Source organism: Anabrus simplex, chromosome 1 (assembly GCF_040414725.1).
Source record: "Anabrus simplex isolate iqAnaSimp1 chromosome 1, ASM4041472v1, whole genome shotgun sequence".
NCBI lineage: Eukaryota > Metazoa > Arthropoda > Insecta > Orthoptera > Tettigoniidae > Anabrus > Anabrus simplex.
The window spans coordinates 1559016608-1559043405 of NC_090265.1; the positions used below are offsets into that span (position 1 = coordinate 1559016608).

Here is a 26798-nt window from a genome sequence, read left to right on the forward strand (position 1 = left end):
TTGTATATTATTTTGGATGGACAATTATGAATAGGCATGGTCGATAGAATGTTAATATGATAAAATGAGGTTGCTGTGATAAATGATTTGTTGAAAATAAGCATTACGGGATTGTAGTGTGGTCTTCGAGAATTTCAATGAATTTAAGGTTGAGAATGATTGATTAAGATGTTCATCATGTGAAGTTGAAGTGGCCCTGGAAATAGACAAGCGTTAAGATTTGATGTTAGTGTTTTTGCATAATGTTCCGAAGATTATAAGTATTGAAACGTGTGTTCGGTCATCAAAATATTAATCTGTGGCACGGTGAACATGTGAATGTTACATATTTGAATAGAAAATCATTGATAGAGGATCTTCGACAGTAGACGACATCAGTATGAAGGTAGTGAGATGTCTCATACTTTAATGATGTTATTGTCACCTGAAGCAGTGCATGACTAGTATTTATTTAAGTAGTTGCTTTGTAGTATGGATTTCGTAGACTGTAGTAGATCTTCATAATTTTCAGGAGGAGAATCTCGGTGAAGCCAGATGCTGTTGAATCGTTTCCAAGTCTTCTTATTTATTAATGATGTTATCAGTTAGATGTTGAGTATTTTAGGTGCAGTGGATATGAGTTTCCAGGAGATGCTGTTCCTGCTTTGATTGAATTTACTAATTATCAATAGTCCCAATGTTTCTGAATAGTATGTGATGACATTATTAGCAAGCGACAGTGTTGGACATAGCTTGTTATGGAATACTCAAGTTGTTAGATGGTTAATTTATGCAATGAGTCATAATGTGGATGGAATATAGAAAGATAAAATCTTGGACTGATGAGTGATAAGTACGAGTGAAATAACTAAATATTTCTTATTTTAATTCTATGATTGGTGGACAATGAAAAGATAGTAAAATGATTTAATATATCGTGATAAATAAGCCTTCAGCAAGTTCCATGTTGGATTTGTTATAAGTCAAGATTTGAATTTAAGGTAGTTTATGACCAACATATGATTGTGGTATGATCCAAACCAACAAAGCATGCAGTGTTGATTTTATTCTTATTTTCCAATCATGTTGTGATGTAAATTTTATTTCCATTTACGTTTTATTAATTAAATTGGAATATCCTTCCAAGAAACTAGAATTTTTGATATTTTCATTTCATTGAATTAAGGATTAGAGAGAAAGAGAGAGATAGAGAGAGAAAGAGAATCCACAAGGGATAGCTGCCCTAGAACAAGGGGTACCGTACGGTAACAGCATCAAATTATTATCTATTTTTGCACTATTTATGTTAGGATAAAATGAGCTTATATATATTTTTAAAATTTTGAATTTCCCCTGTTGTAGATGTACAGCTATCCCCGATCAGGAAAACTTTATTTTTCTTTACACATACCGTACAAATGATGCTTTACCATTGCCAAAGAATCTCATAAAACATCTAAACAAATATCTTTTAGATACGAAACAGGAATACCAAAACGAAGGAAAAAATTCATTGAAAATTTTGTGACAGATCCTCGCGCACTGAAGGGTAACCCAATCACTTCCCAGCAACTGGCGGGTATGTGATACTTTTCTTCAAAGTATTTAAAACAGTTTTTGTAGTGTCTCTTCTTTTCAGAATCAACTTCTTTGGCCTGTGAACTGTTACTCTCAAACCTTATTGTTGGATCAGTAACAATGCCGATGTTTCTCTTCCTGTCAATCGCGACAATGTCTGCACGTTTAATGGATCCATCACTAGAGATACAGTGCACTTCTTCAAAGACTTCAAATCTGCCAGATTTTTTGAGAAGTTCTGCAATACTGCTCCTGACCCTATGGTGCCTGTTATTTCTCAATAGTTCCCCTTTCGAGCAGAAACCAAGAACATGAGGGAGGGTTTATATCTCGTTGTAGTGACGGCAACAGTTTTCTTGGCTTCTACCAGGAACGCTTTGGACTGCTAGCACATTGCAGTTCATTTTAATGGCATTAGTCCATTGGGAAGTTGAAAGTCCTTTCTTCGTTGTAATCCAGGTGTTTATGTCCATTCTGAAAAATGAGATACACCTTTTCCACAGTGTGGTAGTTTTTTCCATATTTCAAACTGCTGATCTCTCAGTTTCTTCTGAAGAGTCTGTACCTTAGGTTGTTCATCGGGAGCGAAGCCAAGGCTTCTCAGACTACCCTTTATTTATTGTTGAAAATTTCTTGTTTGTACCAGAAGTGGGTCAACAACAGAGTCCACTCTGTTACAGACGTTAATGTGTTGAAGGAAAGCTTCCCATGACGCTCTCATAATGCCCAATCCACAAACTTTTTTTGAGCTGTAGAGCATACAATCTGGACAATCAGTTGGTAAATCCTTTACTGTACTTCTGATTAATTTATCGACATCGTCTAAAAACCCGCGTCTGAGTTTCGATAAGGGTGCACACTGTAAAGGATAAATCAAACTCGGCCAAATGTATTGATTTATAATGTTAATTTTCTGATCTGGTTTAAGAAAAATTTAGTTCACAAGTCTCGATAAATTATCGCTTAGTTTAGTTATAATGTTCCTTTCGTCTAATATTATTTCATTGTCATGTGTAACACCCAAATATTTAAGGTTTTCCTGCTTATCAATAGATGACACCTGAAGTCCACTGATAGTCCTAATAACAATGTTTATCAGTTGCCCATTCTCAATAACTATAGCTTTTGATTTAGAAGTATTCAGTGTGAGCCCTACTTTGGAAAGGCATTGGCCTGGTGTATAAATCATAAGCGCTGCTGATTTTTTATCTTTAGATATTAACGCAACATCATCAGCAGAACCTAGCGCTGCCACGTTGTCGATATCTTGCACAAGATTGTAGCCAAATTGAGAAGCATGTTCTAAGTCGTTTAATTCTCTTAATATGAAATCAATTGCCAAATTAAACAGAAGAGGCAATAGAGGTGATCCTTGAGCTACTCCCCTATGAACTTGAATTTCCTTAGTTCGAGTGATCGCGTCTATTTCCACATGAATCAAATTATTCCTGAAAAGAGATATTATTAAAGACTTTAGCTTCTTGGGAACAGATGTCGAATTTAGTGTATATTCCAAATGATTATGACCAATATTATCGAACGCTTTGAATACATCTAGAAAAGTGATGCAACAATTCTTTTTTTCAAGTTTTGCGTCTTGAAGACAACTGCTGACCAAAGATGAATTTATGAATGTACCTGGTGTAGACACAAAACCTCTTTGCTGGGTTGATAAGTCAATGGAAGGCCTAATTTTTCTTTCCAGACTTCTTTCGATGATCCTTCTTAAAATAGAATAAATTGTTACTGGATGCCAGTTACTAATTATGTTTCGATCTCCGGATTTAAATAACAGGATAGTGAGACCTCTTCTAAAACTTCACGGAACATAATCCCAGGTTATCATTATATTTGCTATAATACTGATGATTTTCGAACATTCGATTTCCTTTATGACCTTAAGAAATACTCGATCAGGGCCAGGAGTAGTATCAACATTTATTCCCTTCATAGCTTGTTGAATCTCCTCGTCTGTCACGGAACAGTCATATTCGTTATCCTCATCATCAGAAGTAGTGTAGTTACTTAGAACAGCAGGATTTTCTGTGCCTATGGAATTTGAATAGAAGTCGTATACTTCCGAAGCAGGAAGTGTACATTGTTTACCTTCAGTATTTGTCATAATATTTTGAACAACCTTCTTTCTTCTATAATAGTAATAATGTTGAATCAGATCATATTTATACTGATTTTGTTTCTTATCCCTAAACTGTTTATCACGGTGCTGAGGATTGCTACAAGTGGAATATTTTGAAGGTTCACGTTTAATTTGCCAAGCTTTTCGGGTGTGAACCAAAAAGTCATTATGATTTCTACTTCTGTATGTGCAATGTATTGGGGAACAACAAAGTTAATAAATCTAAAATGTATGGAAGGCTTAGAATCAGCTATTAAGCCTGTGCCACACAGTCCAGATATTCCTGTTCCAGCACCACCAAAGGAACTAGAGGATGTGATACCAATATAAATGGTCCGTTATTGGACATTATAAATTTTCCAGGTAACTCATTCCTTGTTGTCAGCGTTTTGCATTGGCACTGCCGGTGGTTCCAAGTAGCCTACGCAGTGGCCTCTATGGTATGCACTAGCCATGCGTCTTAGTGGGTGTGCTATGTACCAACTGATAAGCCCAATTTAGCACATGGGGGCGAAACGCTGGCAACCAGGAATGAGTTAGCTGGAAAATTTATAATGTCCAATAACGGACCATTTATATTGGTATTATAAATTTACTCATTCAGGACAAATATTTCGGGTTCCCTGTGGGAATCAACATCTATACCATAGAGGATATAAAGGAAACAAGTTCATCTGAGTCTGCAGAACGTTTTGAAGTGCATGAGGATTTCTCCCCAGAAGACAAACCACAGCTTTTTACTCAGGCAGAGCTGAATGATTTTGTGCAAGACCTAGATCTTGCAAAAGAAAAAAGTAGGATTGCATGATTGAGATTGAAAGAAAAGAAAATGATGGCACCAGGAGTGGTCTTTAGTTTGTACAGGAACCAAGAGGGAGAATTCCATAAGTTTTTCAAAATGGGAAAACAGGTTATTTATTGCTGTAACATATCAGGTGTAATTGTTCAGTTTGGTGGTGAAAATTTCTATAGTTGCAGGTAATTATCCACATTTTTCTGTATTGATGTTATACAAAGTAGACAATATATGTTCTACAGCTTTTAATTTCCCTTAAGCAAATAAACAGTATCTATCAGGTGGAATTGTAGAGTATTTTACTTCTATTAACAATAGCGTTTATCAATGCGTCAGAGAGGAGAGAAGCCTGAAAGCAGTGTTACTACATAATAGCAACAAATTTCCTTCGATTCCCATTGGGTCTCCTGTTTTTCTCAAAGAAAATTAACCCATCTGCATCTGCCTCCTCCTATAGCAGAAAGGGCTTGGAAAACATGAATTTTCAAACAATTTGTTCAGTTTGTAGACCTCTGAATAAATTGGCATAAATTCCATATTTATTGACATAATTCAAGATTCTTTACAGAAAAAAGGTTGTAAAGCAACAGTTATATAATTTGTGCACTTACACAGAATAGGATCCTTGTTGCTTGGAGTCCAGGATTTGAAAGTCAGTAGGTCTTTCTTGTGTGGTATGGCTGGAAATGCTCTAGACACCGTGGAATGTTGCAGGAGTCACATTGCCATGTACTTTCAAAATCACGAGTGCAAAATATACCCTGAGTTCATCAGATGATATTTTCGTAAACTGGCTGCCACTAGACCTGAGCGTGTTGGTTTGATCAACTATATAATCAGCAAAATTATCATTCATATTCAAAGCAAATTTTACCACCCTGCTAACACCAGCCGGTAAATTCACTCCAGAACCCAAGCTACTAACTCCAGTAAACAGGTGCTGTGTTGGTGTCGCAAGCTTTTTCTCCCAATCCCATTCAACGACGTCCCCGAAACTGCAACAAATGTCGTGCATAATTTCATCTGCCACTGACGTAGTGTTGTCAAGTTCCGTTTCACTTTCACATGCTGTTGCATCACAACAATTAAAATTTATATACATATTATCACCAAGATCTTCCTCATCATCACTATTGTAATCAGAGCCTAGAAGTTTGAAATAACACATTAATTCTTCATCATCCTTTCCATTAACGAACACATGCTTCTGTTTATCCGCCATTGTTTCCAAACAATCTGGTTCGGAAATTGCAAGTACTGTATTTTTACAAGCACCACTCAAATGAAATAGTTCTTAAATCTGCCCCCAGGTTGCAGGCTATCTCATTTCTGGTAAAAAGCTGATAAGAACTACCAAGTAGATGAACAGGTCTACCAACAGAAAGTAGGACATCTCGCTTTTGGCAGACAAATGAGCACTGCGTACTAGTACGCATATGGCTATATAGCATTTTATCGCGTCAGCGTACTGGTACACTTACGGATGCGGTTGGGTTAAGATTTTCAGTTGATTCTAGAAAAAATTAACTACCAGGAACATCAGTGGCTATCATGTGGAGACCTAAAAGTAACCACCATTTTGCTAGACCAAAAAGCAGATTACACAAAATTTCCTTTGCATCTGTCAACACTGGCGAGATAAGAAGTGTTCACTGCCAGCGTGCAGTTGTTTAGCACTCTGTCCCTCAGTTCGCTGGAAACTATTGGATTTTTAAGGGGTATTGTGAGGTTATCATCACAATGGTTAAATACACTATAGAGCAAAGAATATTTTTGGTCGACTGTTATTTGCACAAGAAGAAGAAACCAGTTAAAAGGTGCCTTCGAAAATTTCGTAGACAATTTCCTGGTGTGACACTATCATCAAAATGTTATGTGCAGCAGCTCATTTATAAGTGGCACAGTACTGGTTCCATAAGCAATAAGAAAAAGAAGCGAAGAAGAACAGCTCTCACATGGGAGAGGTTAGAAGATATACAGGCAAGACTCCAATTCAGTCCACACAAGTCGCTTCGGAGAGTAGCTCAGGAAAGTGGTATTTCACCTTCTTCAGCACGTAATGCAACAAAATTGTTACATTTACGATCTTATCGGACTCATTCAATCCATAACATACTGCCTACAGATTTCAATGCAAGAATATGATTTTGCAATTGGCTAATGTATAGTGTCCACAACTGTATTGTGGATCCGAAATTTCTTTCTATGAGCGACGAAGCCTGGTTTCATTTGAGTGGATATGTCAATTCACAGAACAATAGAATCTGGGATAGACAACCCGCACATTTTACAGCCGAGACCTCTGCACGATGTGAAGGTGGGTGTGTGGTGCGCCATCAGTGCCCGACGAATTATCGGTCCGATATTTTTTCAGGACACGATTACTTCTGACCACTGTATTCACAACATTCTGGAACCCTTTTTTTGCTGAACTGACTGAAGAAGAGAAAAGGTACGGCTATTTCCAGCAGGATAGTGCAACGGCCCATACGGCGCATAGCTCTATGCGTTGGTTACGGGAAATGTTCGATGATGATCAGATCATCAGTAAAGGCTTATGGTCCCGTCGTTCGCCTGATTTAAGCATGTGTGATTTTTATCTATGGGGAAATCTTAAAGGAAAAGTTTACAGGAATCATCCTCGAACTGCAGAAGGATTAAAAACTGAAATTAGAAACATTGTGCATTCTATCGGTTTCCATGAACTACAAAGTGTGTTTCGAAATCTCATTACAAGATGTGAAACTTGCATTGCAGCTGAAGGAGATCACTTTCAGCATCGTCTGTAAATACTGGTGAGTTCAGTTTAACTTCCTAGTTGATTTATTTATTTGTTTATATATTTATTTGGGTTACTGTAGTCGCGTCCTAGTTCGTAAACCATGGACAATGGCTGAGTGGCCTAGTAAGTGATTCTGAGAGTCAGGATACCAGTTGCTATGGAATAGGAGTGGGCATCTTGGACATATTCTGAGTCATGGCCCTCCTTGTGCTCAGGCGGCTAGGACTATACAATTCACCGGTGGTCCATAACCCGTTAAAGGAGAGATCCTCACTTGGACTATGTGCAAGTAGGGTAGCATCCTGCTTCATGAATTTACTGATCTCAGAACATTTTAAGCAAGCCTCGGACCTATGGGAGTAATGGAGTCCCACTCCCATTTGACAGGCGAGGGACTCCTTGGAAACAACTTGGCGAATGAAATGGAATTCGATGGGGAGCTATCAATATTATTGGGGCTTATGGAAGAAAGAAAGTAGAAATGGCTGAGTCAGCAAAGAGGATGCATCTGGATGTGTTAGGAGTAAGTGATATTTGAGTAAGGGGAGATAACGAGAAAGAGATAGGAGATTATAAAGTGTACTTGACGGGTGTTATAAAGGGAAGGGCAGAGTCTGGGGTAGGGCTCTTTATCAGGAATAGCATTGCACGGAACATAGTTTCTGTTAGGCACGTAAATGAGCGAATGATGTGGGTAGATTTGTCAGTTGGAGGAATTAGGACTAGAATTGTGTCCGTGTATACACCATGTGAGGGTGCAGATGAGGATGAAGTTGACAAGTTTTATGAAGCATTGAGTGACATCGTGGTCAGGGTCAACAGCAAGGATAGAATAGTGCTAATGGGCGATTTCAATGCGGGAGTTGGGAATAGAACTGAAGGATACGAAAGTGTGATTGGTAAATGTGGGGAAGATATGGAAGCTAATGGGAACGGGAAGCGTTTGCTGGACTTCTGTGCTAGTATGGGTTTAGCTGTTACGAATACATTCTTCAAGCATAAGGCTATTCACCGCTACACATGGGAGGCTAGGGGTACCAGATCCATAATAGACTATATCTTAACAGACTTCGAATTCAGGAAATCTGTTAGGAATGTATGAGTTTTCCAAAGATTTTTCGATGATACAGACCACTATCTGATCTGTAGTGAAGTAAGTATCTCTAGGCTCTAGGGTAGAGAAAGTGAAATCTGTCTGCAAACGAATAAGGGTATAAAATCTCCAGGACAAGGAAATTATACAGAAGTACATGGATATGATTAGTGAGAAGTATCAAAGAGTAAACAGTAAGCAGGTTCAGGATATAGAAAGTGAATGGGTGGCATACAGGGATGCTGTAGTAGAAACAGCAAGGGAATGCCTAAGAACAACCTGTGTGTAAAGATGGGAAAAGGCGAACATCGTGATGGAATGATGAAGTGAGAGCAGCTTGTAAATGTAAAAAGAAGGCTTACCAGAAATAGCTCAAAACAAGGGCTGAGGCAGACAGGGATTTGTACATAGATAAAAGAAACAGAGCAAAACAAATAGTTGTTGAATTAAAAAAGAAGTTGTGGGAAGATTTTGGTAATAACCTGGAAAGGCTAGGTCAAGCAGCAGGGAAACCTTTCTGGACAGTAATAAAGAATCTTAGGAAGGGAGGGAAAAAGGAAATGACCAGTGTTTTGAGTAATTCTGTTGAACTCATAATAGATCCCAGGGAATATCTGGAGAGGTGGAGGGAATATTTTGAACATCTTCTCAACGTAAAAGCAGTTCTTCCTGGTGGTGTTGCGACCAGCCAAGCTCGTGGGGAGGAGGAAGATGATGATGGTGAAATTAAGCTTGAAGAAGTATAAAGGATGGTAAATAAACTCCATTGTCATAAAGCAGCAGGAATAGATGAAATAAATTAGACCTGAAATGGTGAAGTACAGTGGGAAGGCAGGGATGAAATGGCTTCATAGAGTAGTAAGATTAGCATGGAATGTTGGTAAGGTACCTTCAGATTGGACAAAAGCAGTAATTGCACCTATCTATAAGCAAGGGAACAGGAAGGATTGCAACAACTATCGAGGTATCTCATTGATTAGTATACCAGGCAAATTATTCACTGGCATCTTGGATGGGAGGGTGCGATCAGTCGTTGAAAGGAAGTTGGATGAAAACCAGTGTGGTTTCAGACCACACAGAGGTTGTCAGGATCTATTTTCAGTATGCACTAGGTAATTAAAAATGCTACGAGAGGAATGGGCAGTTGTGTTTATGTTTCGTAGATCTAGGGAAAGCATGTGACAGGGTACCGAGGGAAAAGATGTTCGCTATACTGGGGGACTATGGAATTAAAGGTAGATTATTAAAATCAATCAAAGGCATTTATGTTGACAATTGGGCTGCAGTGAGAATTGATGGTAGAATGAGTTCTTGGTTCAGGGTAGTTACAGGAGTTAGACAAGGCTGTAATCTTTCACCTTTGCTGTTCGTAGTCTACATGGATCATCTGCTGAAAGGTATAAAAAGGCAGGGAGGCATTCCGTTAGGTGGAAATGTAGCAAGCAGTTTGGCCTATGCTGACGACTTGGTCTTAATGGCAGATTGCGCCGAACGCCTGCAGTCTAATATCTTGGAACTTGAAAGTAGGTGCAATGAGTATGGTATGAAAATTAGCCTCTCGAAGACTAAATTGATGTCAGTAGGTAAGAAATTCAACAGAATTGAATGTCAGATTGTTGATACAAAGCTCGAACAGGTCGATAATTTCAAGTATTTAGGTTGTGTGTTCTCCCAGGATGGTAATATAGTAAGTGAGATTGGATCAAGGTGTTGTAAAGCTAATACAGTGAGCTTGCAGTTGCGATCAACAGTATTCTGTAAGAAGGAGGTCAGCTCCCAGACGAAACTATCTTTACATCTGTCTGTTTTCAGACCAACTTTGCTTTACAGGAGCAAAAGCTGGGTGGACTCAGGATATCTTATTCATAAGTTAGAAGTAACAGACATGAAAGTAGCAAGAATGATTGCTGGTATAAACAGGTGGGAACAATGGCAGGAGGGTACTCGGAATGAGGAGATAAAGGCTAATTTAGGAATGAACTCAATGGATGAAGCTGTACGCTTGAACCGGCTTCAGTGGTGGGGTCATGTGAGGCGAATGGAGGAGGATAGGTTACCTAGGAGAATAATGGACTCTGTTATGGACGGTAAGAGAAGTAGTGGTAGACCAAGACGACGATGGTTAGACTCAGTTTCTAACGATTTTAAGATAAGAGGTATAGAACTAAATGAGGCCACAACACTAGTTGCAAATCGAGGATTGTGGCGACGTTTAGTAAATCCGCAGACGCTGCAGACTGAACGCTGAAAGGCATAAAAGTCTATAATGATTATGTATGTATGTATATGATTGATTTATTTATTTATTTGTTTGTTTGTTTGTTTGTTTGTTTGTTTGTTTGTTTGTTTGTTTATTTATTTATTTATTTATTTATTTATTGCTGGCAAGTTCAGTTTAAATTCCTAGTTGATTTATTTATTTGTTTATTCAATTCCTTATATGTCCAGAGCATCTATGTAGCCGGTGAGTTCAGTTTCGTTTAGTTTGTATAGGCGTAATCATGCCGCTTCTTTGAGCCGACTATGCCTGCTTGTCATGGCGGGCACTGCGCTCACTGTCTCCGCTTCCCAGCACGCCTAATCCTCGCTACTCCACTCTGAACTTTCAAATTAATCACCCTGTATAATTCTCCTTTACAATACAAAACAACAATCTGTATTAGATGGGATGATATCTATAGGTTTCAGACTATCTAAAGGCCATCCTCAGTAGAAGCTCAAATATTACATTCCTGCAAATAAATAAAAACACTGATGTAGCGCGTGAAATTAACGTAGAAAATCCTCTCGTCTAAAAACTCGTTTGGTTGACATAAAACTTGCTTAATCCTTTCTTTAAAAGTGGAACACTGTGTTGTGCAGCATAGTGAGACCATCAATAAAGGGAATAATAAGTGTACATCATCTGTAATGGGAAAAAGGAAAATGAATGGATGAAACAAAAACCAAAATATCGCGTAAAAAGAAAAGGCTCAATCAACTTACTCGTTAAATGGCTGTTGTCTCAAATGGTACGACCTTGTCGGTCTCATGTCACATTGACACTAAGCTTGTGTGTAGCTTACAACATGTCAGAGCTTATGTGGTTGGGTGGGGAAGCAGAAGGGGGAAGGAGGAGGGGTAAGGTAGGAGAGGGAGATATTGAGGAAAGGGTGAGTCTAGATCTGGAATGTTGGTAGTTCAACTAATTTTTATTCACAAACTGTGGACAGATGAGGGGAACAAAGGTTTCCAATAAAGCATTTTTCTTCTCGCTGGTTTCATTGAGGTTGTACTGTATTGGTCAATATCAATATAAATATTCTCCAGTATATTGAGTAAGGAACCTTCTTGTTCATAACGTAAAATCTTTAAATCCTGGTCAATTGTTGTGTATTTATGATTTTGTTTCTTACATTGTTCGCTCATGGCTGAGTAGTGGTTATACTTCCAAGGTGTTAAGATGTTCGGTGTACCTTATATTGAAAGTACGGCCTGTTTGTCCTACGTACATTGAAAAACAAGACTGGCATTTTAATTTGTATACCCCAGAGTTCATGAATTTGCTCTTGCCATTGATGGTATGAGAATTAAAAGCTATTTTGGCATTGATGTGAGTGGTCTTGAAAGCTATTTTTAACTTATGCTTTTTTTTAAATGTTATAATTTGGATATATGTTGTTATTATTGAAGGTAAATGTGGTAAACTTCTTTTTAGGGGGAGGTTCTTTTTCCAAGATAGTCTTGGGTTTACTTCTAAATGTATAAAGAATTTTGTTCATGAAGGCTTTATTGAAACCATTACATTCAGCTATTGTATTGATTTCTTTCCTGAAATTCTTGCAAGATAAAGGAAGAGTAAGTGCTCTGAAAATCATGCTATTCAAAGCTGCCTTCTTCTGCATCCCCAGGTGTAGAGAAGTCTGGTGAATTGTGTTAATTGTGTGAGTGGGCTTCCTGTAAATATCAAAGGAAAGGGTTATATTATCATTGCAAGTAATAGTTAGATCGAGATAATTAAGAGAGTTGTTATTTTCGGACACTATCTTGAACTTCATATGAGGGTCAGAGCTATTAAGTAATTCAAGTACTGTATTGCTGTCTATAGTATGAGAATCTAGGATAACAAAAGTGTCATCGACGTAGTGTGTCCAGTGTTTGATACCGTTAATTTTTCCTATGATATGAGTGTGTTCAAGAAAATCAATGTAAATGTCAGCGAGGATTCCTGATGCCAGTGATCCCATAGGAAGGCCCTTCTGTTGGTATACAGTATTATTAAAAGTGGAGAAATTACCTTTTTACTCGTGTATTAGACCCCCTCGCATATTAGAACCCCTTTGGCTTTAGAGAGGAAGAAAATGAAAAAAATAAGTACAACGACCCCCCCAACGTAATTCGTCAGAGAAGATCAACGATTCCGCTTCGAAGCGGGTACAAGCCTTATGCAGCTCTGATGACATCACACAAATTTGTGATTAGTTTCGTCTGTACGTCAAACGCAATGAAAAGATGTGAAGTCATGCAGTACATCTGTGTTTCATAGTTAAGAAATGTCCGCCTCCGTAGCATAGGCCTACTGTAGCTCTGATGACGTCGCACATATAGGTGAATAGTTTCGTGTCCGACCTGCACATTGCAAGCACGCACCAGTCATCTATATATGTCTGTGTTTTGTAGTTAAGAATGTCTGCCAGTGTATAGTTAGCACAATTAGATGCCTTTCTTGGGAGCCTGAGTTAGATTCCCAGTACCGTATTGCCAGAGATTTACGAATGGTAGGAAGGTTGATTTGCGGTAAAAATGGTACATGCAACTCCCTTTCACTGGGGGCCTGTCTAAAAAAGAGCTGCACCACCTCGGGAAGAGAAAAAGTTAGTTAAGAAATATTCACGGTTGTTGATAGGCCCATTAATATAGGCAGGCGAGATCATTAACAAAGTGATTGTTTAATATCTTGTAACTCAGGCCAATATAGGGTTTTTGGGAGAGAAGTAGGTTTAATACTTGATAAAAACAATCCAATCACAATTGTTTTACTTGCCAATGTACCTAACAAATAATCATATTTATTTTTTATGTCCCCACTTACTTTCAACGATTTTCGGAGATGCCAGACAAAACTTACTAGGGTGTGTTAATAAAAAATGAGAGACAACGAACGTACAAAATTAAACATTATGATAATAAAACGCATTACCGACACACCTGTAGATATCCATAAATACGACAAACTTTCCTGTTATTTACTTTTATACTTTCCGTCGTGGAACTTTTAGCACTATCCAGGTGATAGCATACCTAACCTAAACAATGTGGTCTTTCTTATCTCATTTACAGCTGTTTTGGTAAATCCTGATATGATAAATATAGAGAACAAGCATGAATTATACATTATTTATTCCTGGCTAGTCAAAACTTCCCTAGAACTTTGTAATAGAATTAACCCTTAACTATTGACGTACATTTTCAGTGACATCAACATGGACGTGAGGTCACTGAGACCGCATGAAAATTAATTTGACTACGGAAGGGACGGTTAATGAGATAAATTGCTAGCTGCTTTTATTTGAATAATTACACTTTATTGAACCCAAAACCACAAAAATATTTTCCATTTGTTAATTTGTATAACCCTCATACCTTCAGATTGCAGTCGCAGCAATTTTCGTTATTCAGAATACACTGTTCCATTTAAACACACACATATCCTTTACTCTATCAACAAAAATTGACCCTAACTTGGGTATTAAAGGTGTTTGATAACCAATGCACTGAAAATTAACGACAAATTAGACTGATCTCTTGTTGGGGTGGAAATTGCAAGCACTGAACTTGGCCTTCAATGTTACTCTCACTCAACACATTCGAAGCAGATCTTCCTTGTACACTCCAAGCATACTGGTTTTTCACATCTGTAGCACTTGTAATATGTTTTTTCTTCTTTGCTGGTGGGCACAGACGACAAGTTATCCGTTTTTCAAGCTTCTCCTCGGAAATTTTGATACGCTCCGCAGGGATGCTCAAAATTCTAGAGATAGCGCCTCGAATATCTCTTGGGATCCTGGGATTTGATAATCTTCTTATCATGTGTGGCCTAGTGAGTTGAGCAGCAAGTTCTTTCAGAAAATGTTGCCTGGTCATTTGGGGGCTGTCGTGATAGGACTGATGCAAGATATTCGCATTCACAGCTGCAATATCGACGATACGGAAGAAGACTGCCATCGGCCACCTTCTTGTTCTTCTACCTGTGCAGTAGTTGGCTGACATCTGATCCAAAGTATCTACTCCAGACTTCGTAGAATTATAAAACTGAATCATCTCTTCCTTCCCCGTGTCCGCATCAGTTGCTTTCCCATGGTGCATAGAGGATTCTAACAAAACAGCTTTGTTTCTTTTCGGAACGTGTGAGAGAAGAGTTATGTCTTTCGTGAAGCCATACACAGAGAAACCGACCTTTCTCTGCTTGGAAGGCAAGAAGTTAGTTGGAATTTCCTTTTTGTTCTTTCTTACTGTCCCAACATAAGTGAGTCCCCTTTTCCTCAGCTCCTGAACAAGCTCCACTGAGGTGAACCAATTGTCAGCTGTTATATTTCTATTTGTACCCTGTATTGGTTCCGATAAACGAAGAACTGCCTGAGTTGGCTTTGAAAATGTTCTGTCTTCTCTTGAAAGACCTATTCCATCAGTGTCCTTCCCTGCATAAATATATGCATTGTACAAATAACTATTTTTCGAATCGGTTAGGCACATCAATTTCACTCCATATTTCTCAGGCTTGTTCGGAATATGCATTCTGAACTTACACCGACCTCTGAAACCAATTAGCATCTCATCTACTGTTGCATTTGTGCCAATGGAGTAACACCTTTGAGAGTTCTGAATCAACATATTCAGAAGCTCAGATATGGGTGCAGTAGGATCTGTCTCTCTCCGCTGCGTTCTGTCTTCAGGATTGTCAAAACGCAGGCTGCACAGGAGAATGGAAAACCTTGTACCTGACATCACAACACGAAATATTTCACGGCCCGTACCGTCAGCTGCGAAGGCTGAAGCGATGTCCTCTTTGTTAGATTTGAAAACCGCCGAATAAATAAGAAGGCCTAGAAAAGCTTTCATTTCAACTGCGTCAACATTTTGTAATTCTGGTCGGGTAGACTTTCGGTAATTACTTCTCATTGTACTGAGTTTCACATTTGTCCATCGCACTAGTAAGTTCACCATTTCTTCACTAAATATTAGTGTCCATGCCGTAACAGGATCCACACTGTTTCCAAATCGAGCTGAAGGGCGCGAACCGGGAAGGTGAATCACGATATTGTGACGAGGTGTACGCACATTCTGTGGAGGTTCCGCAGACGACCATTTGTACCTATTTCTACCATAAAAACACTTAGAACGTGAATCATCAGGCAGTAGCGCGGAACTTTCATCTTCTCCCTCTCCTTCAGTCTCAGTATCGGTATTGTGATCACTCTCTATTTCACTATCACCATCGTCCACATCACTCATGTCTTCTTCAAACCACTCGGTAATTGTTCCTTCGTAATTTGCAACACATGTTCGGACACTCGCCGAAGTACTTGCACGCTGACTCATTGCTACACACAGCACTATCAACTGAAGACTGCTTCAAACCATGGACGTGCGGTCACCCAGGCCGCTACAAAACTCATCAGCTTCTTATCGCAGCTGCACGGTTATTTATGACAGATAAGATAAATACAGTGGAGAGGTCATCTTAAAATAGAAAGGTACTGCAAGCAAATATACTGGCAGGGCGATAAGCGAGGTGTGGCACGTGTTTACTTTTCCACCGCGGTCGTGTTGACCGCACGTCCATAGTTAAGGGTTAAAGACCTTACTTTATCAAAACCTTACACCCTTCACTCCTTTGATATTGTTAACATGTGAAGAATGTACCTATTAACAAAACCAATAAATTAGTAAAAACTAATCTCTCCAAAGTCAGTAAATTGAGTGTAGGTGAGATAGATGAGTTTATTCAGATCCTCAAATTTACATTAAATAATAATTTCTTCACTTCTAATAATACTGTATACTAACCAAAGATTAGCCTCCATGGCCCAGGTGGCAGCACACCGGCCTTTCACCGTTGGGTTCCGTAGTTCAAATCCCGGTCACTCCATGTGAGATTTGTGCTGGACAAAGTGGAGGCGGGACAGGTTTGTCTCCGGGTACTCCAGTTTTCTCTGTCATATTTCATTCCAGCAACATTCTCCAATATCATTTCATTAATCATTCATTAAGCATTGCCCCAGAGGAGTGCAACAGGCTTCGGCAGCTGGCACACTTCCCATCCTTGCCGCTAGAAGGGGGCTTCATTCCATTCCTGACCCGGTCAAATAACTGGAAACAGACTGTGGATTTTCACCAACAGAAGGGTCTTCCTATGGGGTCACCAGCCTGAGGAATCCTCGCTGACATTTACTTTGATTTTCTTGAACACACTCATATCATAGACAAAATTAATGGTATCAAACACTGGACACGCTACGTCGATGACACTTTTATTATCCTAGCTTCTCATTCTATACATAGCAATACAGTAATTGAATTACTTAATAGCTTTGACCCTCATATAAATTTCATGATAGAGTCCGAAAACAACAACTCTCTTAATTGGCTCGATCTAACTATTACTCACAATCATAATAAAACCCTTTTCTTTGATATTTACAGGAAGCCCACTCACACAATTAACACAATTCACCAGACTTCTCTACACCTGGAGATGCAGAAGAAGTCAGCTTTGAATAATAGCATGATTTTCAGAGCACTTACTCTTCCTTTATCTTGCAAAAATTTCAGGAAAGAAATCAATACAATAGCTGAATGTAATGGTTTCAATAAAGCCTTCGTGAACAGAAATCTTAATAAATTTAGAAGTAAACCCAAGACTATCTTGGAAAAAGAACCTCCCCCTAAAAGGAAGTTTACCACATTTACCTCCAATTATAACAACATATATCCAATTTATAATATTTTTAAAAAGCATAAGTTAAAAATAGCTTTCAAAACCACTCACACCAATGCTAAAATACTTTTTAATTCTCATACCGTCAATGGCAACAGCAAATTTACGAACTCTGGGGTATACAAATTAAAGTGCCAGCCTTGTTTATCATATATAGGACAAACAGGCCATAGTTTCACTATAAGATACACCGAACATCTTGACACCTTGAAGTATAACCGCTACTCAGCCTTGAGCAAACATTGTAAGGAACAAGATCATAAATACACAACAATTGACCAGGATTTAAAGATTTTACATTTAACGTATCCACAAAGGTGCACAGAGGTGCTGTCAGTTGGTACACTTATTTTATTCACAACTGTTTACAAATTAACACACACATAACCTTAATCACTGCTGTCACTAACAGAACACGCGCATCACAAAGTCGTACTTAAAGAAAAAAAACTGACTGTCACTTCAATATGGAGACTGCAACTATTGCATGTCACTTGAGAGAAATATTCTTGCTACACCATAACTCTACTGAACAATAACTCGTCAACCAATCACACTCTAACCAATCACTCGTCGTCACTGTCAAGATCGTCTCCTCATATATATATCCTGGCCAGGCTTCCAGAAAGATACGTACTGAGCTTGATAGCTACAGTCGCTTAAGTGCGGCCAGTATCCAGTATTCGGGAGATAGTAAGTTCGAACCCCACTGTCGTCAGCCCTGAAAATGTTTTTCCGTGGTTTCCCATTTTCACACCAGGCGAATGCTGGGGCTGTACCTTAAGTAAGGCCATGGCCGCTTTCTTCCCACTCCTAGCCCTTTCCTGTACCATCGTCGCCATAAGACCTATCTGTGTTGGTGTGACGTAAAGCAACTAGCAAAATAAAAAGAAAGATACGTTACAAAAGTCTTCTTGAAAATTCTAGAGTGCCTAATACATAGATTATAATGTACAGAATATTCTCCATCGTTCTAGTGCCTATAACCATTCTGGAAGTTACAGTGTGTTTCACAGTTATGGATTACAAATTATATATACAGGTAAGAATGAATTATATATGTGTTCTTATATTAATTGAACTGATATAAATGTCTATGTACAGCACTTTTCATGACATAACCTCACACACAATACAATCATTCAACTACATAAAAAAAAAAAAATAATAATACAAATACTAACTGGATGTAACACTTTATAGACATACATACAAGTAATAATAATAATAATAATAATAATAATAATAATAATAATAATAATAATAATAATAATACAAGCTCAATATTTGCACTAGTTATCCATGGGTGGGAGAATATTGTTTTCAAGTTATATCCGTTTATTGCACTTGCGTCACATTATGAACAAAAAAGTCCCTTATTCAATATACTGGGGAATATTTATATTGGTATTGACCAATTAAACAATTTCTCACACAACCTAAATGAAACCAACGAAAAGAAAAATGTTTTATTGGAAACCTTTATCTCACTTATCTGTCAACAGTTTGTTAATAAAAACTAGTTTCATTACCAACGTTCCAGAACTAGACTCGCCCTTCCCTTAATACCCCCTTCCCCTACCTTACCCCTCCTCCTTCCCCCTTCCACTTCCCCACCCAACCACATTAGCTCTGACATGCTGTAAGCTACACACAAGCTTAGTGTCAATGTGACATGAGACCGACAAGGTCGTACCATTTGAGACGACTGCCTTATAACGAGTAAGTTGATTGAGCCTTTTCTTTTCACGCGATATTTTGTTTTTGTTTCATCCATTCATTCTCTTTTTTTCCCATTACAGTTGATGCACACTTATTATTCCCTTTATTGATGGTCTCACTATACTGCACAACACAGTGTTCCACTTAAAAAAAAAAGGATTAGCAAGTTTTACTGTATGTCAACCAAACAAATTTTTAGACCAGAGGATTTTTTACCTCAACATGTTTTTACTTTGTCAATCATGATCATTTTATTTTAATTCCACACACTACATCAGTGTTTTTATTTGTTTGCAGAAATGTAATATTTGAGCTTCTACTGAGGATGGCCTTTAAATAGGCTGAAACGTACAGATATCATCCCATCTAATATAGACGGTTGTTTTGTATTGAAATGGAGGATTATATTCAACTTTTTATTTGTAAAGTGATAACCATCAATACAGAATGAGATTTGTAACAAATCCGGTTGATTCTAAACAAATGCTACTTCCACTTAGCATATCAAACTTGGGATCATTAAGCAATTTGTAAAAGCACTGGACAAACGTGGTATGTGCTTTGAGTATTTAAACCAAAGATTTCCACTCTAGTCAGATGCTAAGATAAAAGAGGGAGCATTCGATGGTCTACAGATTGGGCTCCTTATGAAGGACACTGCGTTTTTGGGCAGTATGAATAATGCTGAACATCAGCCATAGTGTGCTTTCAGAGAAGTAATCAATGCATTTTTGGGAAGTGTACAAGATGTGAACTATAAAACAGTCATGAAAAATATGTTGAAGCGATTTGAAGCTCTCGGTGCAACGTGAGTTTAAACTCTATTTCTTGAACAATCATCTGGACTGTTTCCCTGACAATTTGGGAGCCCTAGGTGATGAGCAGGATGAAAAATTCCACCAACAAATGAAGAAAATGGAAAGTAGATGCCAGCGATGGTGGAACGTAACAATGTTGGCTGACTTCTACTGGTGCTTGTAGAGGGAAACTACGCAACACAGTTATAAACGTCAGTCAACACAGGCAAAGAGAAAGAGAGTTTCTTCAAGTGGTGCTTTGTAAAGGTATGTAGGTAGTTTTATGTTGTACAAGGTTTTTCTTCTATTTTACAGTGCACTTTATTAGTTTTGTATACTGTAAGAAAACCGGACTCCAGCACTTAATTCTTGACTTATTTCCTTCAATTCCAGGTGGAACATAGGGCCTCAACGAAATTTATCCAGCTTGTTCTGTCTACCGCCAATGTTTTTACCTCCCTCCATTTTTTGTTAACTCCAGCAATCTCCTTGTCTATGGTTCTTTTCCAGGTAATCCTCGGTCTGCCTTGCCTGCAACTGCCTTGTGGATTTGAGCTCAATGCCTGCCTTGTGATACTTTTTTTATGGTCTTCTCAGGGTGTGCCCAACCCATATCCATTTTTTTCTCATTGTCTGTTCCTGTATGAGACTTGGACGTGTGCCCTCCCAAAGGTCTTTGTTTGAGATGGTCTTTGGCCACCATATTCTTATAATGTACCTCAAACACAGATTTATAAAAGTCTTGTGGTAATGGTCAGTTTCCAGGTCTCACTTCCATACAGTAACACAGATTTAGCATTATTTTAAGTTGAATATCCTTAACTTCGTTTTTATAAAAATGTGAGGGGATCCCCATATTGGTTGTAACTGTGGAAAAGCTCCTTTGGTTCTATTTATACGACTCACCACATCTCTAAAAGCACCTCCATCCTGGTTTACCATGCTTCCATGCTTCCATGCTTCCTAAGTAGCAAAATTCCTCTGCCCTTTCTATATCCATTCCATCTGGAGTCAAGCAAGAATTGTTACGATGGTCTATGCACATTTCCTTAGTTTTTTTGTTATTAATCTTTGAGCCTACTTCTTTAGCTTCTGTTTTTAAGTTATTTAGTTTGATTTCCATGTCCCAAAAACATTCTGGGAGAAGAGAGAGGTCATCCACATAATCCAGTTCTTCCAATCAGTTATTTAATCCCCATTGAAAGCCATGGTTTCTATTCTTTGCCTCTCTCAGCATACGATCCAGTGTCATGATAAACAAGATTGGCAACAGTGGACATCCTTGTCTTACTCCAGATTTTACAGCGAAAGATTCAGACAGCTTTCCTTTATGTTCTACTTGACAAATATATCCATCATACATTGCCTGTGTAAGACGGACTATCTTTTGTGGAATTCCAAACTTTTCCATAGCCTCCGGTTGACAGAATCAAAGGTCTTTTCAAAATCAATAAAAAGTATATACAGAGATGTCTGATACTCAGCAAATTGTTCAATGGTTAGCCTTAATGTGTTAACCTGATCCACAATAGACCGACCTTCTCCGAAACCTGCCTGTTCTTGACGTAGTCTCCTGTCAACGGCTATGCTTATTCTGTTCAGTATGACTCTTGACATCACTTTTCCCCCATATGAGAGCAACATTATTCCCTTCCAGTTATTGCAATCTGAGAGGTCACCGTTCTTTGGTATCTTGATGAGGACACCCTTCTTCCATTCCTCAGCAAGATGTTCTTTGTTCCATATTAGTGTTAGAAGTGGCTCCATGATTTCCGCTGTTAAATCTGGATCTACCTTTAGGGCTTCTGGGATAATGTTATCTACACCTGGTGCTTTGCCACTCTTCATTTGTTTCACTGCTTGTGCAATCTCTTGTCGTGTTGGTGGTTCTACCAAGATGTCTGGATCCTCCAAAATGGTTTCAACTTCAGTTCTTGATTCCTCACCAAGATTGAGTACTTCCATGAAGTGATGTCCCCTCTTGCCAATTGTTGTGTCTCAGATGTCAAGACTACTCCATTTGTATCTCTGACTGGTTTCTCCCCTGAAAAGTTCCTCCTAGAAAGCTTTCTTGTAATGGCATATACTTCTTTGCTATTGCCGACTCTTGCTGCTTCTTCTGCTTATGTTGCCACTTGGTCTGTAAACTCTTGTTTATTTCTCCTCATTCTTCTTAACCTTCTTGTTGGCCTCCCTGTATTTTTCCATTGCTACTGCTTTCTGGTTTCTTGTTCTACTGGTGCACTCTCTTCAATTTTGGATTGATTCTCAAATGTCATCTGATATCCATTCTTTCCTCCCTGGTTCTCTGTAGTCCACTATCTCTTCACATGTCAAGAAAGAGTTCCTTGACTGTGTTCCATTTAGTATTTACCTCTTCATCTGGTTGTTTGGTGAGGGCTTCAAACCTGTTCTTCAAATGTATCTTAAATTCATTTTGCACCTCAAGTTTCCCAAATTTCCCGGAGTTGAAACTTTTCATTCATACTGCTGCCTGTTTTCTGGTGCTGCCACTTTCAATCCAATATCAGCAATCATAAGGTGATGATTGCTCCCTACATCTGTTTCACATTTATTCCTCACATCCAGGAGTGAATGTTTCAATCTTTTACTTATTGCTAAGTGATCAGTTTGGTTTTCTGTCCAGAGATCAGGTGATACCCACGAGATCTTGTGCCATTTCTTATGTGAAAACAATGATCCACCTATAACCAATCCAAAATTACTGCATAGGTCTATGAATATCTGGCCATTATTATTTTCTTCTCCTATTCCGTGTCTACCCATAATGACTCCTCTTCCTTCATTTTTACTACCGATTTTTGTTTAGATCTCCCATCAATACCACAATGTTCTTCTTCTTTATCCCTGCCAGTGTTGATGTAGCCTTTCATGAAACTCCTCCTCCTCTTCCTCTTCTACTACCTCTGGTGGCGTGTAACACTGTACTATGGTCACAGGTCTAACTTTAGTTCTTATTCATACAGTAATTATCCTATGTGATACAGGGGTACGTTCCATTATGCTAATTTTTTCTTTCTTTGTGAGTAAGACACCCACTCCACTTGAATGCTGATCATTTTCTTCTCTTCTAGAGTAGATGAAGACACCACCCTCCTCTGTCCTCACCTCTCCATAGCCTGTCCATTTTGTTTCACTCAACCTAAGTATCTCCAGTTTATACCTTTTCATTTCTGCCATTACTTCTCTGTCTGCCAGTTTCATACATAATTTTCACATTCCAGAATCCGATTTGAGTCTTGTATTTCATTGCAAAAGTCATCTCCATAAAATCCGGCCGGCATAAATTTTGTCTGGTTTCTGTAATGAGTTTAATTCAGGTGTGAAAGTTATTAGCCACAGCACCCTAAGTCTAGTGGAGGGGCTGCCTCCTGTCTGCGCTAGATCACAGGGTTTTTCTGTATGGGTTATCTCCCTTAGCCTTTAAAGATCCCCCTTTACCACAAGGCAGTGGTTTCTTCTTTGTTTATCCCCAAGAAGAAACGTTGCCTCTTCCGCCAGCTTCACTGTACCAAAGGAGTCCTTCTCTGCCATTGTTGCCATTGAGGTCTTCACCAGAGCCCCGTTAGCTGTCACTCTTCAGGGTTCCTGTAGGGCCTTACAGCTACCGTAGTGGTCATGGGGCACACACGGTCCCCACTGTAAATCACCCCTACAGGCAATCCTCTACTTCATGCCGTTACCCACCTCCCACGACGTGGACAAGGGGTTGGCCTTGTGGGAGGCAGCACTTAATTCAGTGTGTTAGAATGATTTATGGTCACCTATTGAATAATTTTTTTCAGATCTTTAAGAGGTGTAAAAATTTAGTGGAATGTGATCAAAATCATCACATTAAAGAAAATGATAGGATACTGTAAAAAATTCTTAGGTGATATAGAAAAATGGAAAGCAGATATGAACTCGGCACACCTAAGTAAGATCATCTATTAAACCTGTTACTGAAGGGAAATTTTTTAAATTATTTTTCAGGCTAATGTATCATTTCATCATCTGTGCATACTTCATTTACCACACTTGACACTTGTTACTTGTAGTCACGGTGGCACTGACCTTAAAGTGAAATATTTGACTGATGTTTCCCTCAAAGAAAAGAAAAAAGGGAAACCTGAATGTCTTCTTGACAACTTTCTAAGCTGCAAGGAAGGAGAGCATGCATCAAAGTGATGAAGCATGCCAATGCCAGGGAATGGGTGGATTTATGGCAGGTGCATTTACACACTCTCACCAGGCGGTGAATTAAAGAACACTTGCAGTACAAAATTCAGAGACCCCAGTGTCTCATAAAACCTATAGCAATTAACAGGGTTTTAGTCTAATAACATTATCATCATGTCTTTGCCCATTTCTTACATGAAGTTCATCCAAAGATATTGAAAGTCTGTCAGTCAAACTTTTGGGTTTTCATATTGATGCCAAATTGAACTGCGAAATACACATTGATATGTTTGTAAAAAAAAAATATTATGAGTGGCCTATTTGATATGGAAATTAAGGGATTTAGTTAGCAGCGACTACCTAAGGATGGCATATTTTGGTCTCTTCCAGTCACACATTACTTATGGACTGTTACTATGGGGGCATTCTTCTTACATATATAATATTTTTCTAATACAGAAAAGGGTTGTCCACACAATGTGTAGGGCTGGTGCAATTGACCGTTGTTGACCTCTCTTCATTAAGCTTAAAATACTGACAATTGTCTGTTGTCTGTTAGGTCATCAGCCCAGAGGCTGGTTGGATCCTCAAATAGCACCACCATAGGTTATGCGGTTATAAGGAAACCCCAAAAACCGATGGCAGCACCAAAATGAGGCGTACTAGGCAAGATGAGGAGTGAGGTAGTTTGCCACTGCTTTCCTCACTGGACCAGAAAGTACTACTGCAGCACGACTGACCCTATGAGCAACACCTTTCATAACACTCAGATGCACTAGTCATGCTCTGAATGTCGTTACTCAGCACTATCCATACCCCAGCAGCTTCCATATTGTCACAGCCATGGATAAGACTGGGACTTCGGTGGAAGCTACACTTTGCTGTGGCCTGTGCCAAGAGATGGATGCAAAAGTACTATATCCATCAAGAAATGACAGCAGGCAGACTGACAGTTATAAATTTGTATATTTATATATCTTTGACATATGTTGGAAACAACATAAATTAATTCAGTACTAGGGAAAGCGTTCACCTTCATGATACTTGAGCAAAACAGACATTTACATCCCAATTCACAGGCTGTCAAAAACTGCTCACTCACATAAAGTCAGTTGTTTAAGATTATTTAATAAATTACAACATTCTGCACTGTCCACTCCTTTAAGTAATTTTAAAAGGAAAATGTATGATTGGTTAAAAGAAAATCCATTTTTATAATTCCTCTGAATTATTAGAAATGCATAATGTTGGTATTAAGTTTTAGTAAAAGGTGTATGTTCATTTAGCCTTAGTAATATTAAGTACTAAATTATTATCAGTTGATGAAGCCTATTTCATTGTTTATGGTCAATGGCAAATAAAGATTCTTGATTCAAAACTTTCAGCTATTTGTATGTAATTCCATCATTCTACAGAGGTTTTCTGCCATATATATATATATATATATATATATTTTTTTTTAATTTCCAAAATTCATTATTTCCATTTCCTTCGTACTATATTGTTTTAAGCTATTGTTCTCTGAACAGATATCCAACATCCAGGTCTGATTGCTCTGTGGACGAAGGATACACAACAAATTGATAAGCAGAGGTGGGCGCTGTTTGCTAACACCATCTCACCGAGACTAGATCCAGCTGCACTGAATGATCTCAATCGCTACTATGTTGTGCCAGCTGTTCTGCTTGTGTACATGTTGGATGTAAGTAATTTTTATTCCATTTCAGTATTCATTTTCAGATATTATTTTAAGTTAAAATGCACATGAACAGAGTATAATCATCCACTGACAAAGGCTGCAGTCGAAAATTTTGCACCCACGTTTTTCTTTTGTGTGTGGGCCTACTCTATCCATGCGTGCTTACATGATAAGTTGCTGCTCTCCATCTGTTTCCTATACATATATATTTCGCTCCAGTAAGCTTTCTTACCGGGGCATTTATGATGATAATTTGTTCATCCTGACTTTATTCCTTTGTATCTATAGTTAGAGCCCTGCGCGGGTATACAAAATATTATCCACATCCGCACTTCCTTTATCCACACCTGCATCCGTGAATGGTTATCCGCATTGGTGAGTAGTTATCCACAGATATTATAAATATTTAACTACAGTATATTTCACCCAAGGTATTGAAACAGACAGATAAGTTAACAAAATACAACAGGCCCGATACCTGGCACCAAACCCCCTACAGTCACAGGTTTATACGGGATTTTCTCTTGCGATAACTACCAATGTACTGACCTTTGTTCCTTCCTCCCATTAATTCCGGGCAGAAGCCAGTTAGGTTAGATAGATTTACAGCATTATGGTCTCAAAGCTTCTTATACGAGGGGGGGATCAAATAAAAACAGGATTTTATTTTTTATTTAAATTCATTTATTGAAAAACACAAGGCAATTACAATTTATTTTTCCACATAGTTTTCTGCTTTAGAAATGCATTTTCCCGCATCGTAAAAAAGAACAGGGTCGTGTCACCAGTTAGTTGCACATGAAGTCTTCCATATTTGTCATCTTCAAATCGTTGTCCTCCTAGAGCTTCTTTAAGCTGTCCGAACAAATGGAAATTGCAGGGCGATAATTCCAGGCTGTAAGGAGGATGATCAAGTGTAGTCCAGTGTATTCCTGTAGCTTGGAGACAGTTAAAGCTGCAGTATGGGGCCGCGCATTGTCATGGAGGAGGATGAGCTCTTGAATCGGTGGGTTTCGTCTTTTGCGGCGGTATGCAACCCTCGCCTTGTTCAACAGCTTG

At 38.6% G+C, this 26798-nt stretch overlaps 1 protein-coding gene across 4 annotated transcripts in view; it reads left to right on the plus strand.

Moving 5' to 3' along the window:
* LOC136880592 (constitutive coactivator of peroxisome proliferator-activated receptor gamma) overlaps positions 1-26798 on the plus strand; it is a 153958-nt gene that overhangs the window by 60888 nt on the left and 66272 nt on the right. For all 4 annotated transcript variants that reach the window (XM_067153311.2, XM_067153310.2, XM_067153313.2 and 1 more), the window contains exon 5: positions 25570-25742. In XM_067153311.2, coding sequence (XP_067009412.2) covers positions 25570-25742 — 173 coding nt within the window. The remainder of the gene's footprint in view (positions 1-25569; positions 25743-26798) is intronic.